The 18,556-nt window shown below is 42.4% G+C and overlaps 1 protein-coding gene across 1 annotated transcript in view; it reads left to right on the top strand.

The window, feature by feature from the left end:
• Positions 1–18,556, top strand: part of LOC124722882 (cAMP-regulated phosphoprotein 21) — a 768,630-nt gene that overhangs the window by 356,167 nt on the left and 393,907 nt on the right. Inside the window, exon 4 of the mRNA XM_047248019.1 lies at positions 3,737–3,853. Within this exon, the coding sequence (XP_047103975.1) occupies positions 3,737–3,853 (117 nt within the window). The remainder of the gene's footprint in view (positions 1–3,736; positions 3,854–18,556) is intronic.

Genomic DNA, 18,556 nt, shown 5'->3' with positions numbered 1-18,556 from the left:
TTCATACAGCCTTTCACTTCTTGAACTTGTTAAACAGCTGGGAGGATTCACTCTCTTTTATTAAAAACAACCATTCATTTTGGCTGGATGGATGTTATTAGAGACAAGACTGCTGATTATGATTTCGTTAACAGCGTTGAATTTAGTATTTACAACCCCAATTTTTCTGCTAAACATTATGATAGTAGTAGTGGCTACTCTCGGCAAACCGATTTTACTGTGCCAATGTACATTTCTAAGTCACAGCTTCATTTGTTATGTAAGGGCATTCATTGCTCTGTCAGCGCGCCAGAAGCGCGTATTTATGAATGTTTCTTGATTTATTTAGTATATGGCAACACAATGAAACAATTGCCGCTAGTTAAACATACACAGTTCACAAATATGACAATGCAAGTTTTGTAAAGTTAGCTACATTTTTATTCTGGCAGCTTCCCGACATTGCTAAACAGGTTTAAAAGAAGGAATTCAAAAGTAGGACAAGAAATTCCAACATCAGAAAGTCCTTTTCACCCTAATTAATAATAACCTTCAAGCAGGTCTGGCCACAGTGCTGAACAGATATCAGTGATCAATCCACCCCCAAGAAAATCCAGTACTGTAAAGAAAGTACATGAAAATCAGTGTGATTTCTGAAAGTAATGGGGCAATGAAACGTGGTTACCTTGCTACTTGGGACAATCATCAAGGCAGACGCAACAGGGAGGGAGAGAGAAAGAGAGAGAGAGAGGGAGAGAGAGAGAGAGAGAGAGAGAGAGAGAGAGAGAGAGAGAGGAAGATGATGGAACCTTGAGGCAGCGTCTTATAAGACGCTCAACAGACAGTTATTTGCTGCTGGGCCATGTAAAGAACCTCATCTTCACGCGAAACATTAGACTTTTTGTTTGCCCACCAACGCGAAGAAACTGCTTCTACTCGGCGGGAAACTGAAATGTGTTGGAACCTATTAAGCTTTTACCGCAGCTTCTTCTCAACCGCCAGAGTTTCTCTCTGTTCTGTTATCACTGTTTCACAATGAACTCCCAGCGTCTTTTTCTACCGTCGTATTTAAATAACCATTTCAATAACCTTATATGTTCTGTTTAAACAAAATTGGAGGAATATACTGCTTACGTTCAATAACTTTACTAACTAGTTGCTTCCTCTCTTCCTCCTCAGGCACACATGAGAATAGCTCATACACATTGTAGGAAGTACGCTTATTTCTTCCAAACATATGAATTAATCTGAATATACCAGTCAGTGTAATGTCCTGATATATGTCTAAATCTGAAATCAGTTTGTCAGCCCTTTGGGTGTGTTACTAACAGCTCTTAGAGTGGCCGTAATTCGTGGACGGCTAACCAAATCTAGTTCGTCTTCAAGCCTTGCAGAACAACAGGTATTAAGGTTTCCACAGGAAGTCTGTGTATGTAGTTTTCGAACATTTCGAAATGTTCCAAAACCAGCAACCAGCGAAAACATTTTAAATTTTAAAGATTTAGTAAAATTTATGGGCATCTTCCACGATATGAAACTTACGTGCTTGCTACACATCAGAGGTCTTAAAAATTGTTCTCTTAAAACAGTTAATATTTTAAAATTTATTGCATGCAGGGCATGGGGAGATGACAGCTTGTCTCTTCCAGCGGTGTATAGTTTACGGTTGTATTATCAAAGCTGCAGGTACTGGATGAAACATAGTCTGTCGCAAGAGAATTAGGTCGATTAAGAACAGCCTCGTTGTCAGCACTTGGGCCAAGGCTGGCGAACCGCACATCATGTTGGGTGGTTGCTGCTCATGGTCAGCCATCATAATAAATACGTATATTCCCCATCCCAGGCGTCTGAATAACACAGCGTTGCCCGTCTGTAGGAAATTTCTCAAAAATTGTCCATGAATAACGACGTCTTTTAGAATTCGTTGAAAGAACTATCTTTTCGAAATGATTATATCGATATTAATGTTTTGCGCGAACACAGAAGTAAATCATCGTCTTTACTTCTAAGGAGGGCGATAATTGTAAAACGACAGTCAGAGGGGAAAAGTTTCCAACATGCTTCTGTTGCCTTACCGCTTTTCGTATCCTCCAGAAATGTACCCAGCAGAAATAACACTCCAGGACATCCACAAGACACTTCTCTTCCAGCAGTATCAGAGTTAGAGGGTTGGTTTCTCTTGTGTGCGATGTAAATTATGCAAGGTGGTATAGCTGCAGTGGGGACTCCAGCGTGGGATTATTACATTTGATCATAGAGACAGGATGAGAGCACTCACACCCATTTCCAGATAGGACATAGTCCACACTCACACGGCGATTTGCTCTGGTGAGAGAAACCACACGTTTGTGGTGCCCTTCAAGTACCAATTCCAATACATAACATTTTATTGGAATTCATATTGCTTTCTGACGAGAGGCTGGTATCAAATTTAACCACAGACCTAAACTCATCTTTGCTGACGAGGTGAACAAGATAAATTTAAAATTTAGCCTATTGTCTCGATTGCAGCTCACGCTTGTAGTATGGAGATGTTAGTATGTTGCATAATGCATTTTTTTAACTTTCATCGTTGACCTTTGTTCTGATTTCAACACGTGTTGTCTGAGCAGTTTTACTCTCTTATACCTGCTGCACGGTTCTCTCATACTTTATGGTTTTCCTGAAGCGGTACTGGACTAACACTTACCCGTTCTTTACTGACAGTGCTTGTATGGTTATGATGAAATGTTATTGATATGTTGCCTGTGTCTTTTTACTTTAGTTTGCAAATGACGCAGAAATACACATTTATTCAGAGTTACAGAGGGTGTACCAGGCGAAATGGTCCGTATTCAGGGATATGACAGGAACGACCATTCGAAGTAAAAAGGTCTGGTAGCCATGGGCTCTAAAATGCATACCTTAAGCGTTACGAGCACTTCTCCGATTCTGTGAAATAAATATCCTCTGTGGCAAGCTCTTTGTTTTCCATGTTTTGAGAGTTGGTAGCATGAACCGAAAAAAGAAAAAAGTCTAGCAAACATGGACTCTGAAATGCGTATTTGACAGTCATGGGAACTTATCTTCGTTACTGTCAAACACATTCCTTCGACTGAACAAGTGCTCATATCCCTTAAGGTATGCATTTCAGAGCCTATGTTTATTTGAAAAATTTTTCTTGTCTTGGTCCATACTACCTGCTCCTAAAATGGAAAGCAAAAAACTTGCAGTAGAAGAGATTTGTTTCACAGTATCAAAGATGGAGATGTACACATAAGGTATGCGTTTCAGAGCTAGTCTTAAATAGACTTTCTTCCAGTGATCGTCCCTGTTTTATTCCTGAATATTGACCATTCTTCCTAGGACATTCTGTAGATACATCCTCTTAGTACAACATTAAATGTTCATCGTCACAAAGTACACCTAAATACACTGAAAGATACGAATAGCCAAGACATTTGAAAATTTGCAGATTCCTCCTCTCGATAAAGAGTATACAACTACGCTGCTATCTGTAAATATTTTATACGTACTGATTTTAGCTTGGACACATCGACTTATTACGAAAATAAAACCATGAATTTTAAGCAGAAAGTACCGTTAGAAGAAAACAGCTGAGCAATTTTTTATTGCCATTCTCTCTCTCTTTCTCTCTTTCTCTCTAAAGTAGTCCGGACGATTAACCAACTGCGACGTTGACGCTGACTCACAAATACAAAAAATGAGTTATTTTTTCTCTCATTTCTTACAAAATATATGTTTCGTTGTGTTGCAGGCGGAAGTGGAAGAGTTGGATGATGAGCAAACTCCTATACCCAGTGAGGAGAGCCTGGGAGCAGAAAAGTCCGTTCCTGAAACAGCAGAAGAAACACCACCTCCGTCCAGATCAAGAGTATGCACATTGTTTCTTTATTATTTTTCATATTCAGGATAGGGCTGAAGGCGAAATTTTTCTCTTTCCTAGACCAGTACCACTAATAAGGATCTTTTTCATGATGAAATAGGCTCTAATGAAGCATCTAGATATAAAAAACGTTATCTGCATTAAGATGTACACGAAACCTGAGACTCAAACTAAGCCCCAGGAAGTCACAGGTGATCCTTATATTGTGCCGAAAGTTAATCAGTGGACTATTTCGAGAAGCCGTTCCTCACGTACTCCTCGATGGTTTCCTATAACCCAATCACAAAACGGTAAAAGTCCTTGGAATAATCGTAAACGAGGATATAATTGGGCAGAACATGCAGTTAACGACAAACACAGTAAAACCTATGACTGTTTGCCTAAGATACATGCGTAACATTCAGTTGTTTGGCCAGATTAGTCCTCAGGCTCAGAGCGAATGCAGTCCGGTACGTATCATAAATTTGACATGTTCTTTTTCCTTCAGTGATTTCCTATCCGCTGGACTCAATACAGCTCAGCGTTCCACACTTGCAATATAATACCTTGTATTCTAGCATTTTGATTGTTCCTACGAATAGCACTAATGCTGTCTACATTTCACCTAATGGTTCTGGAACAAGCTATCCAATAACCGTGCTTCCTATTACTGAAATATGGGAAGTCCCTGTAATAATGAGATTAGAAATCGGTGGTTTCCTGCAAGTCATAAGAATCACCCACTGAAATTTTGAAATATTCAGAAAAAATACTGAGTTAATTTCCTGGCTGAAAAACTTCCGTTTACGAGATTTCTTGCCTGATTCTTGTTGCACGTTTCAATTGGATAACTATCTCTATGAGAGGCTCCAAAAATTCATTCATGAATGAAAATGCATGGCGTCTGCTTCCAGTGAACAAGTCAGTTGACTTTCATTACTCCTCCCTAGATGGAGATGAGTCGTAATGATGTTCATATCTCAAGGGAATTTCAAGCAGGGCATGAAACTTGCACAGTGTACTACTTATGTATAAAAGAGAACGAACACCTAAAGCTTGTGATGTTGAGGAACCACTAAAAATGTTAGGATTTCTTCAGACAGGCATTAAACAAAGCGCAGTCATACAGATCGACAGGTTTTTTTTAGTTCATTATCCATGACAGTGAGAAACGATTGCCGTTTCCTCTTTCCTTTTCTTTGTAAGAATCTGTATATAGATAAACCTAAATAGAAGCTACTAGTTGCTCATAAGAGTATATTAACCATATCCCGTGAAATGAAAGCTGAAATACAAACATATCTATCAACGAAGTATTCGTTTTGGGACAGATTCTGATATGAACGCCCTCGTTTTATTGACGTCTACTGACAAGCGACTCAGGTCATTACAAGCAAATGGTGCTGGCATGTCCAACACCTACATATACAGGGTGTAAACGATACCTTTTTACGACATATCACAGTGGTTAAGGGGAGGCGTGGACGAACAAACTGATGTATGACACTTTTGGTTCACAACTTCAAATTGGTCTAAAAACCAGTTAAACTCCAGTGCATACACGCCAGGCGACTTCATTTCTTTTTCTCGCTAAAATCGACATTTCATATTAAAATCCCTTTGTTCTTTCACTTACAGAATGTAAAACTGACACTGTAAATTTTCCCTCAAATATAATGAATTTTAACAGCAAAAAATTTACAGTTAAATTGTTTTGTTTGTCTGGCCTTCTTACTACGAAACTTATGTGTTTGTAAGAGTTAAGTTTAGATTTAATTACAAACTTAATTAGTTTCTGCATAACGTTTAAAAATATTTTTTATTTCATTACCGTCACGAGAGAGTTTAAATTAGTAATGTTAACGAAATAGCCGACTACGCCAGTGGCAGAAGACAGAGAAATGATATCGAAAAAAACGCGCGAAGCGCATGCGCTCTAGCTTAGGTGGGTTTTCAGGCCAATTTGGGGCTGCCTTCCGGCCTGATGGGTCCCTTGTGTCCCATATCAAATTGTTAAACTCGACTTCCTCTACACCACTAGACTTGTTGTAAAAAAATGGCTCTGAGCACTATGGGACTTAACATCTATGGTCATCAGTCCCCTATAACTTAGAACTACTTAAACCTAACTAACCTAAGGACATCACACAACACCCAGTCATCACGAGGCAGAGAAAATCCCTGACCCCGCCGGGAATCGAACCTGGGCGCGGGAGACCTGTTGTAACCAGTTATCTTTTACACTCCGTATACTCCGTAAGCTACTGTACACTGTATGGTGGGGGGCTGTCCTACGGCATTCAAGTACTGACCAAAGAATGAATGACTGTCTGCTTGCCTCTGTACGCGCCCCACTCTCTCTCATGTTATTCTAGTGATCCCTACGCGATGTACTCGAAGATGGCAAAGTAATGGTCGCACTATTTTAGTAGAATATAGCTTATCTGAACTTACCCAACAGGATTTCGCGAGAACTATGTTGTTGAATCTACACGTCAACGTAAAATGTTGACAACACATACTGAGGTGCCACCAATGTTAGCGTGACGCCACTCCCAGCCAAACAACAGGCACGCATGATTATTAGTATAACTACTGATATTACTGCAGCTCTATTTCCAGAAACAACGTTTATTGAATGACACACAAATACTCTGCCTTGAGATCGTTGTACAATATTCCTAGCCTGTGACATTCCTACTCCGAGGCTAAGTCCAATTCGTGCACAATACAGTCCTCCAATACTGTGTAGGCCCTGCCGTGGCCGTGGAAATGTGTGCTGTTGTCGAAGAATGACGGATTCCCTCCGGAAATTTGAGCTGCAAGAAGCTGTACCGGCATCTGCGAACAGGACTCGTGGGATTGGCTGCCGCTGAACACCTCGTTCCCACTCTGGAGAACAGTCCTGCAGGAACTCTGCAGAAACTCACTAGGATATCCGCAGGAACTCTCCAGAAACTTTTGATGAACTCTTAACACACACACTCGATAAAAACAAGCCTGCTCGAGCTTGATGTACTGCAGCTTAAACAATCTGCTGCCGTTCCTGGCAGCCTGGTGTCCTGCGATGGAGAATTTTGGTCTTGTCATGCTGGATTGTCATATGTGGTTAGTGACATGAAAGTGGTGATCACATTATGTCGCAGGTATAGCTCACACCAACAGCAAGACCGGCCACTGAAAGGTCGCCTTAGATGCACCTGAGGGCCAGTGTGCCGGATGAGGACATTGTTAAACAGCTGCACCTTCTCGTGGAAGAGACGAGCAGCCTGACGAACGGTCCTGTGCGACGTCATAACATATTCCCGCTTAAGTCCCTATAATTTCATGAAATTCCTATAGGCTATGCATAGCCTTCAAAATGGCGTCTGCAACGGACGTGCATTCCAAGCAAAGAGCTGTCATTGAGTTTCTTTTGACGGAATATCATAGTATCGCAGATATTCACTGGCGCTTCCAGAATGTCTACGGAGACCTGGCAGTGAACGAAAGTGCGGTGAGCCGTTCAGCGACGCATCTGTCATCACAACATGGTCGCGCAAACGTCTCCGATGTCCCGCGTGTCGGCCGGCCGCACACAGTTGTGATGTGCTACTCTCGGGACATTTAAGAAACGACTTCAGCGTGTTGGTCGCCAAAAAATTTCAAATGAACGTCTCATCCACCATACAGCCCGATTCTTGCGCGTTCCGACTTCCACCTGTTTGGCCCAATGAAGGAGGCAGCCCGCGGGAAGCAGTACGTGAATGATGGGGACGTTATTTATGCAGTAAGGCGTTGGCTCCGACGTCGACCAGTAGAGTGATACCACGCAGGCATACAGATCTTCCCAGTAAGGTGGCGTAAGGCCGTCGCATTGAACGGAGATTATGTTGAAAGATAGGGATTTGTAGCCGAAAGAGTGAGGAGTAATATGGTGTACGCGAATCCTGCACAAAAGCCAACATGCTTTCAGAAATAATACGTTGCATTACTTTGTGAACGGCCATCGTACAAGATCTAGAGCAAAGGCCAAGCAACAAGCACCTTGTATTTGTCACGCCCTAGACAGTGCACCGCCTGGCATGTAGGAACAGAGCAGCGAATGTGTGACGTCGGGATCCCATGAACGATGTCTGTACACAAGGCCATCATGCCACAAGGGGGCTAACACCCTGGAAACGCCCAGGAGCACCGCCCCAATATACTATTGACACTCCGGCACTCCTGGTCTATTTCACCAGCAAAAGCAGCTGATGAGAGAGATGTGGAGTGGCTCCTCTGCAAGCCGAACTGCTCGTCTGGCATGAAGCCCTCAGCAGCGACATGGTCAACAAGCTGCCTGGTGTAAACGCTCGGTAGTTCTGTGGCAGCCAAGGACGTCTGCCATTCTTTGGCATAGCAACCACTTACAGATATTTCCCCATGGAAGGGTAGATACCAGGCCACAGGACAGCTTTAAAAATGCTGGACAGCAGAAAATGAGCTGCAGAAGGCAGTCGCCGCAGGACCGTCTGCCTTCTTCAGACTGAGTGCTGGAGTTGTGGCCCAACTTCCTCCTCGATGATTGGCTCGATCACGTCTTTGTCATCTATGGCAACCAGAAAATCCAACAGGCCCTCTCTCACCGGACAGATTTGCTTTTAGTCGATTCGATCCACCACCAGCGTGAATTTGTCTCCGAAGGCCTCAGCCAAGTGACTGGTCTTTACACCATGTTCACAGGCAACGTCTCGTCCCGCCATCAGGGCAGAATCCGCTGCTGCCGATGGAGAAACCGCTTCGTCATTCTCCAGGCGCTGCCATCTTCGATTCTGAGGCTAGCAGCTTTGCCCATCCAGTCGCGGTTGTGTTGTCCACTATTGCCCAGATTCCCCAACGCAGCGGGTTGAGGAAGTGCTTCATCACCGTATGACGGGTCAGCTACCATTGGTGGAAAATGCGGTTCTTCTGCTTGACAGCCTCTAGGATGGGAGGCGGCAGATGTCACAAGAAGTCTAGTGGATGGGCCAGGCCTCTGGGACAGACTAGGTCCACCGACGGCAGTGTCTAACTGGAGAGGTGATCCAGCACTGCATCAGAACCATTGACAGTTGGATCTGATGCAGTCCAAAATTAGCCCAGCACCTACGCCCAGGAACACTCCTCGTCAACGGCGTGAAGGGAGCAGTGGCTGCTCTGCTGGTTAAGCCATGAAGTGCCACTTTTATCCTAGCATGCAAATATACTATAGATCCACATTTTTGTTGCACGTGATATATGACGTGAAACTGTAGAACACAAAGCATCACTTTTTCAAAAGCCTGTAACTGGCTCTCATTGTGGTGCATAAGTAAAGATTGGCTAGAAGATGCCTACAACCTTCTTCTGTAAGGATGGAAAAGTGTGGTTCCCTGCGACGTCACCCTCGGAACCGGCGAAGAATCAAACAGCAAGGTATCAACACATGCTAAAAAAGTGTTAGGTGGGATAATGACGTGACATTGGCACCAAATTTCACCACAATTCTGCTCAACGACACTATGGATGTGTCACATCTCCTCTTACGCACATTTCATCCCTTCTTTCGACGCCTCTACGATGGTACTCAGAACGGCGACGCCCAGCGTTAAAAATCACGCTGTTTTCTTACGGATGGCAGAGGAAAACATTTCAGACAACGCCGCTCAGAATCGACACGAAAAGGTTTTATTGGGTGGCGTAAAAGGCATCAGAGAAACCACCTCTTTTGTTTGGGCGTTGATTCCCACACATTTTGCAGTCGAAAACGACAGTTCGCAGTACAATGAGCTACAGGGCGATCTCCGTGACAATTGTTAACACTGCTAACACTCCCTGAGAATTCATCCTTTCTCTAAGGACACTATAGGCCAGCAATCCCACTAAACATGATTGCACCCCTTTAGAGTACAGAGCGACCGCGTTCTTTCTCTGATGTACAGGACGGAACCACTAGGCACCGTTCAAAATTATTCGACGAAATTTGTACGTGATATGAAGCAGCAAAAGTTGCTTATGCTTTTTCAGCCCTCCTGTTTCGTCGCTTCTGTGGCGTGAGCACGACGGGGTGTGACATTGAAACATGCGTAAATATAACTCCAAAGTGTCCCTTTAAGACCCCTTCGGTGTCACTCACCCACCTCCGTTGAGCGTGTAAAAATTGTACAGACAGAACCGGTGACGAGAGTCTTAGCCGTCGGCTGGTAGGCTATGCTGACGTTTTTGTGCCTTCTAGTAGGCCTTCTGGAATTTGTGACGTGTCAAGGGGGTTGCCTAGGATTCCGTCACAGCTTGTCTCTGTTCAGTTAAATTTTTAAAGTACTCAACAAAGGCAGGTAGGTAGCACCGAGGGTCCTAGAAGAATCTTTCGCCATTGCATTCATGTATGTGTCATTGTCGCACCACCCCGTAATCACGCCACAGGAGGGCTGGAAAAGCACAAGCAGCTTTTGCTGCTTCGTATCGTGGTTACATTTCGTCCAATGGTTTTGAACACTCCCTAGTAGTTCCACCCTGTACACCAGAGCAAAAATTGCGGTGGCACTGACCTCCAAAGGGGTGCGATCACGTTTAGAAGTGTTATTTGTCCGCGATGTCCTTAGAGGCGGGCTGGATTGTCCGGGGATCAGTCTCAAAGGTTTTCAAGAACCTAGTCCTGTTGCTAATCACACTGCAAACTGTCGCTCTTGACTGCGAAATATGGGGGCATCAACGCCCCAACGAAAAGGGTGGATTCATTGACACCCTTTATGCCGCTTTTGCGTGTCGATTCTGAGCGGCGACGTGTCTGAAATGCTTTCGTCGGCCACCCGTAAGATAATCGCATTATTTAAATTCTGGCTACCTTAGTTTTGACCTCCGTCGGAGAGGCGTCAAATGAAGGGTTGAAATGTGGGTAAGAGGGTGTGACGACCTTCTGATCATTCACGACGGCATTTGGCAGAATTGCAGTGAAATTTGATGCCAACGTGACATCATTAACCTACCGTGCATTTCATATGAACTTCTGAGAGTGGTCTGTTTTCTCGCATGTGTCGACGCCGCACTGTTTTAAACGTCGCCCAGAGTGAGGGTCAGACATCACATGGTAACATACAGTTTTTATTTTGTTGTCCAATGTAATTATCTTTTTCTCCTAATAAAGCTGCTTCGATTTCTGGATTACTTGCTTTAATATTTTGCTATATTCTTTGTAATTCATTACAGAGCTGTTCCTAGATAGTAAATACAGTCTCCTTTTTGTCCCACATGATATCTTTATTCCTTGTGTAATTCATGGTTTATTTTTTTACTTCTGTGTAATTTGAGTTACATTTAAGGGAAAACAATTTTCAAAAGTGGAGGTAACTTTATTAATGAATGCTTTGTACTTTCCATTTGAGTCAGATGTATTTGTAAACATCTATCTGGTTGATGTCTGAACAATTTCCTGAATTTCTCAATTTTTGACATATTTATTACCCTCCTGTACTCAAGCTTAATAGATTTTTATCTTGACAAGTTTCAAAATTTAACACAAGTCGCTACATGTCGTGATAAGATAGCCCATTTACTATTGGTTTTGTAATATGACGTTTTTCGTAGATCTGTTCACAAAGATATTATCAACAGTAGTCTCAGATCATTTACATATCCTAGTTGCAAAGTTTACATCAGGAAGTAAATTGAATGATAGTGTTACTGACTGCAATATTTGTTCACTGACCGAGCTTTTCAATATATCCACATTAAAAATCACGAGCAACCACTTTTTCCTTGTTTTTTATTGTGAGATGGGGGAAGAGAGCTTCCAGATTTTTTGTGAAGAGGTTAAAATTCCCTGAAGGTGACCTCTATATACCTACTATTATAAAGGACTTGTCACGAAATACTACTTCTGTTGCACAAGCTTCTAAGTGCTGCTCTGAGCAAAATTTATTAATATCAATATTCCTGAAATCAAAACTGTTTCCTACATTCCTACAAATATGGCAGTTCCCCCTTGCTACATTTTTTCTCTACAGAAGTAAGAAGCTAAATTGAATCCTGCAACATTTAACTTGTATATCCAGTGGTCACACGATGTTCAAAGAGGCAGATTATATCAAATGGTTTGCTCAACTAGTTCTTCAACACAAATAAGCAACTCAATAAGCTCACCCCTTAGTGTTCGGATAGTCTGATGCAACAAGCACTGGCTGAATTACAACTGGATGAACCTAATTTTCCTATCAATTCCTGAGTATCTCTAGTTTCAATCAGATCCTGCCTGCATGAATTGTGTATCTTAAAATTTAGTTTCTGGCAGCCTGTTTTATCAATGTGGATGTCATTTTCAGACTGTCTCGGAACATCTTTTGTTTCTGCCCTCTCTACCCTAAAAAACTGCTGTTCTTTCACTTGTAACCACTGGTACTTTGCCACTTGTGACAGTGCTCCCCCCCCCCCCCTTAAGTTATTTGCTGTTACAGTTTTCCCTTCACTTTTTCTGTCGAGGTGAAGGCCATGTCCCATATAGTCTCACCTGCTGATCGAGTCAACATGTACCACACCGATGTGAGACCCCAAACCTGATCCAAGCAGCCGTTTCACCTCTAAATTAACTCTCCTAACAGAAGAATTTAAATGGGACCGGTCATGGCGCCTCGGAACAGACAAGCCCAACACTAGTACGTCTCGTTGCTGAAGTTATCTTTACCAGGTCACTCAACTGAATAACTAGGATTCCTATTTATGCTGTTGCCGGTCCCACTCGCTATTACCACCGTGTCTTCCTTTGTGAAGTGAACCTATATCCTCAATCACCTGACCCAGACTTTCACTAGGTTTAAAAAGCTTGTGACCTGGTAACCTGCTCTTAGTTCATCCTGCAACAGTTGGCCATCACCTCTGCCACGTGAACTACCTAACAACAAAACTTCCTTCTTTTTCACAACTTTTTCTGGCTTCTCACTTTTCAAACACTTTTTGAAAGTTTGTTGCGTCCTGTCTACTAAATCTACTTGTGACTCAACAGTTTCCAACTGTGACAACATATCAAACCTGTTTTCCACATTCACAACCACACTGTCTGAGAATGTCCTATTCTTATTTCTTCTATGACCTGTTGTCACTTGGCACCTCTCTTTTCCCTTCTCCCCCCTCAGCTTTTCGAGATCTTGTTTCGCTTTACCTAGTTCCTCGTGAAGGGCAGCAATCTTCTCCTCCTGTTCCACTATCCTCCTATCTCTACAGCAAATCCTACACAACCAGTGAACCTTGTTTCTTTCTCCAATTCCCACGCCGCTGCTGTTATCCACATGAAAGAAACTGCAACAACTCTCACACCACACCGTGGAACTAACAATCCTATGGCAAGTCATACACTTCTCGCTCATGACAAACAAATTTTAGCTTTAGTCTGTGTTAAAACAATAACTTCCTAGACTACTCAATTAATACATTAAAGTTTTTAGAAAGTTTAGGCTTAAAATTGGGATGCTAAATCAAAACTTCCGGAGAAACAAAAACGATTTAACCTCTATTGCTTACGTGACGAAACAAGAGGTAAACAAAGCACTGAGCCTACACTATATAAACTTTTCACTTATTTTGGAACTTTTCACTTCGGCTACATACTAGAGAATCAAATGTATAGCGTGTAAGAATACACTAACAACACAAACTTTACTTTACTGAAATAATCACGTAAGTTACAGTATACGACAACGTAAAAAAACCCTAGTCCAAAATTCTAGCCTATGAAATGTGTTCTTTTTCCGGAAAATACGCGAAAAATGTTAAAACTTCAATTGATAGCTTACAATAGGTATTAATTTACGTATTTGCGATGTAATATTGCCTCAATTAATTGTTGTTACTCAAAACCTTACCTTTGCGAGAGCTGCGAATGTACACCACTCATCAACCAAAGATGACGTCAGACGGTCAATCACACCTTTTATTTGGAAGTTTTAAGAAGATTGCGCAAAAGTGTTTGTCATGAAAGACCCGATTTGTGGCAGCCAGGAGACTGGTTCTTCCACCACAATAATGCACCTGCACACACAGTCATCTGTATTAGACAGTTTTTGGCTAAAAATGGCATGGTTCCTGCCACACCTTACTCACCTGAGCTGGGTCCGTGCGACTTTTTCTTATTTCCATCATGAAAAGGGGCATGAAAGGACACCGATTTGACAATATTGAAGAAGTCAAGGAAAAAAAAAAAAACAGGGAGGAGCTGTCAGCCATTTCCAAAGATGACTAAAACTGTTTAGATCAGAGGAAGCACCGATGGGACAAATGTATTAGTTGTAATGGAGAGTATTTTGAGAGGGACAAGGTTGTTTTGTAAACAGTTTGAAAATATATAGCTTTTAAAAAATAATTCGGATTTTTTGGGTGCCTCCTCGTATTATACTGGATTTGAATTCGATGAAGATCATAAGACAAATTTTGACAATATGTTAAAAATCTATATACCGTATATCTTTGAATCCAAGACGAGGTTTTTTCCCGACATTTCGTGACAAGTAGCAGGGGATATTTTGCATTCACGGCATATGATGTGAAATTTCTTTTCTTTACCAAACAGAACCTCGACTTCCCACTAAGCTGTAAGGCCACTCTCTGCCACGCCTACCGCTTTAACCCTGAACATATGCATGTACTTGGAGCATCGTTGTACGACGGCTGGAACTGTTAGTTGCAGCAATTCTTTTCTTTTTTTTCGGTTGTTGTTCGACTTTGGAGATCCCACTTGCGAATTGTGCAGTTAAGTATGTTGTGGACAGTAGGGTGGAACAACGTGGTTCAACTCTTACCACCTCTAGACGTGAGGGATGGGGAGGGCGCGAGAAGCTGTGACATTTAAAAATATTCGATATCTATCGACATTAATATCGAAATTGTAGTCTGCTCTGTCGCTAACCTCAATGGTGACAGTTCCGAGAGGGGACAGACAGCGACGTATCAGTGGGGGACCACAGTCATATAGAACTTTTTGAAAGAAATTTCCCCATTAGACTGTAAATTACTATTCATTTATTTTACATGGTCATAATTGCAGCTTGATGGCCATTACCAAGCGCAAGTATAAATGTTACAAAATGTCTAACAACCTTAGATGACATGTTATCGTCGAAACAACATATCTGGTCTTATAAACCAGTCCCACTCTATACGATATTGCCTGGCCACATATCACCAACTTCGATCCGTGTCACAAACCGAAGAGCAAATTCAGAACACTGCCGCGCATCATGAGATTTCAGTTGATGCGCTGTGTGGATCTTGTACGAGTGCCAGGATAAAATAAACCGCAAAACATTCCAGAACTGTTGACCACGGAATGGGCAATGTACGTGACAGTACACGAGCATTAGCAGAATCCCTGGCACGTACTTCACGGTCAGTTACAGCAGCAACAATCCCTTCAGTAACTTCCACCGAGATGAGAGCCCACTCGCGTTTTCGAATTCCAGTATCATCGTTCTGAAACCATTTAATGACATCGTGCCTCTCTTCAGACCCTTCAGTCGGCGATACTCTCGCAACGCAGCACTGTAACTCCTGCCGTTCACATAAAGCACTTACAGCGCATAGTCTCTCTTCTCGAGAGCCATACTGTTAGCTTACGTTATGGCTTGTCAAATGGCAGCGTAGGTATCATACAAACTATGTACAGTGCCAGACTTGCACTTGGTGGCCACATTAAAGCCAACATTTATCAGGCGTAAATCGTTTCCACACTAATGCATTATCATATCTTTCAAGAATCGCTGCCATGCAATAATTACAGCCCACAATGGACCTCCCTGAGTCGCTGCACTTATATCATAACAACCCAGTACATTGGTGTTAAGACAGATCCATGTTTTCAGTATACATATGGCATTCTTACATACAAGTTGTAACTAAATTCCCTTTACAGATTTTGAGGACAGTTTCTCTACACCAAAAGAAGAAAAAATACGAGTAAATGTGGGCTTTAAACCGCATATCTATGAGCACTTGTTCAATAGAGGAGATGTTTGATAGTAGTGAAAGTGAACAAGTTCTCCTAGCTTGTAAGGTATGTGTTTTACAGCCCATGTTTACTAGACTTTTTTCTTGTTTTGGAGTAAGTAAAATGTCCTCAAAGTCCATAAAGGGAATTTGGTTACACCCTTCAAACCGATGGATTTTAAGCAACCCACAACGCCAACGAAGACTGTACACGAGATTTTCATATTCTGTCACTCGATACACACAAATTGTTAGTTCTACAGAAAAAATAAACATGAAATTTTTGTAGGAAATGTAATGTAGCTAAATTTTATACTTGGTTACGTTTGCGCTAGAGGCCACCGTTTTCAAGTTATTCAAGGAAAACGCATTTGAATTTCTATTTTGAATAATTCGAAAACTATGGAAGTAGTAGGTAGCTAGCGGCATGGGTGCAATTTTAATATCAAATTGATATGCAAATTAATTAAATTGATCGATTAATTACACCCCTAACCATGCCCCCACAACCCACTCCCAAATGACATGTGTTTTCCTCAACTGGCACGTGGGTTGTCACCCCCTCCCCACCCCCATCCCCCTCCACTTCCCCCACCCTCCCCCTCAACAACCATATTTGCAGGAATTTCTAATCTTGGCGGGAGTTTCGAATTTTGGTGGGAATTTCGAATTTGGTTGGGAATTTCTTTGACCCAGGACTGCGATGACGTCTCACCCCACCCCCTACCCTGGAAATGAAGGGAAATTAAAAATGATGGTTCCCTTTTTGAGACTCAAACCATGGTCCTTCTGGGCGGAAAGCACACTACCCCTAGAAACAACCCAGATGCGGGAGAGGAAGTTTAGGTTGCTGATCTTTATTTATTTTGGTTGGGAAACTGAAGTAATGAACCCCTAATTACGTAATTAGTCATAAAGATTGAGCCTGATTACATAACTATAGGTATAGCGCTACACAAGCACTGCCTAAAATAGCAATACAGTTCAACAATTGACAAGTCCATACAAAAGGTTTATCCTGCTGGAAAAAAATTTTACAATACGACTCAAAACTACTGGCAGATGCACTCAGACTCTACTCTACACCTACAAGCTAGCGGGAAAAAGGTTGGATGTGAGGTATTAGCTTTATTTTATTTTTATTTTCTGGTGGGAAATACATTCAACTGATGAGAAGCTGGTGTTAGAGAGGAATTTAATAAGAGTATTACCTGTAATCGTGCAGCTGAGAGCTGCATCTATCGATGTTTGACTTCAAAGTTCGCTACAGATGCCTGCTCGACAATCACTCTGCAGCCCAGGTGATTGAAGCCAACACACACTACCGCAAATGATGGCAAATGCATCACTGTTCTAATTACACATTGAAATTGTCGTGAAAAAACCAGCACTCGTAATCAATGCGTCATAATGGAATACATGTACTGGAGATTGGGGAAAAATCATCGTAATAACACAACTACCGCAAAAAACGACCCCAGAAGATTACAGAGGGTCAGCAGTTGCAACTGTGTCCTAGAGGAGCGCTCATGAACTAACCAACTTGAAGGTAGTCCGACTCTCTCCCCTCCCTTCCACCCCTCATCCCTCCCTCTCCTCACTGTAGGCAGGGATAGAGTCCTGCCACGGGTGGTCCACAAAGAGATTCTTCTGGTGGCATTAATATATTGTCTCCAGTCTGCGGAAAACAGTCAAAGGTAGACAAAAGACAAGAACAAGACGTTTCATGCAATCTGTATTTCTCGGAAAGACTGAACCCTCTGGAACATCAACGAAATTCCAGAGAACTCTCCATATCACTTTTTCAAACGTCTGCTGCTTAGAAAACAGAAAGCCCTCCACCTAAAGCGACCGCAGACCCCAAAGTAGCCTCCTACGAATCTGGTTGCAGAGTCTTCAATACAATGCATCCCTGATGAGCACGTGGCTGGGCAGTCAGTGTTATCGACGCCGACAAAAGCTACACATACAATAGAGCGCAACGCCAGCATCCCTCAGAACAAAACCGAGATAAATGAGGGCTATCCTGACCACGAGTTGCTTATCTAAAAGGACAGCTGCAACCTCCTACGGAACTCAGCCACCACGCCTCTAGTAACCAGGCCAGCAAGTGCATGCCGTGAAAGCAATTCACTGTAACATTTGTTCTGCCTGTTCTGACATGGTCATATTACGCTGTTATTACTGGTGCTACATATAGAAAGATGTCACACATTTAGGTAAGAAATATGTGGTTTCAGCCTTTCAGTGGTATAATGAAACATTAAGTTACATTTTCTGTTTAGTTTGCATATTTTTAGGTGACATTTATATTAAATCTCATTGACCCATACAGGTGCTAAAAGGTTAGGCTATGAATGCTGTTAGGCACACAAATTTATTGATGACAATGTGTCTGCTGTGGGCCTGGTGATTAGACACAGCAATGTTTGTCATAGTTGGTATTTATTAACTTCCCATAACCTATGTCATAACGACAATTTGTCACTACTCTCCCTCATGTGCAATTTTCTACAAAGTTTCAAATCTGACAGTGGCCAGCTGGTTTAGCCGAAACTTTCTTTCTTTCTTTCACTGGTGCCATGTCCTGCGCTGACGCAGGGTCGGCATTGTTAGGAACGGATTTGGCAAGGTTAGTGGAAAGGAATGGCCGGATGCCCTTCCTGCCGCTACCCCATACCCACCGGGATGGAATTGGTGTACCCCTACTGTCTGCATCGAGTGTACGAACGTGTTCAGATATCTGCGAGTCGTGTAACTGAAGCG

Source organism: Schistocerca piceifrons, chromosome X (genome assembly GCF_021461385.2).
Source record: "Schistocerca piceifrons isolate TAMUIC-IGC-003096 chromosome X, iqSchPice1.1, whole genome shotgun sequence".
NCBI lineage: Eukaryota > Metazoa > Arthropoda > Insecta > Orthoptera > Acrididae > Schistocerca > Schistocerca piceifrons.
This window is presented reverse-complemented; position numbering and strand designations above follow the sequence as displayed.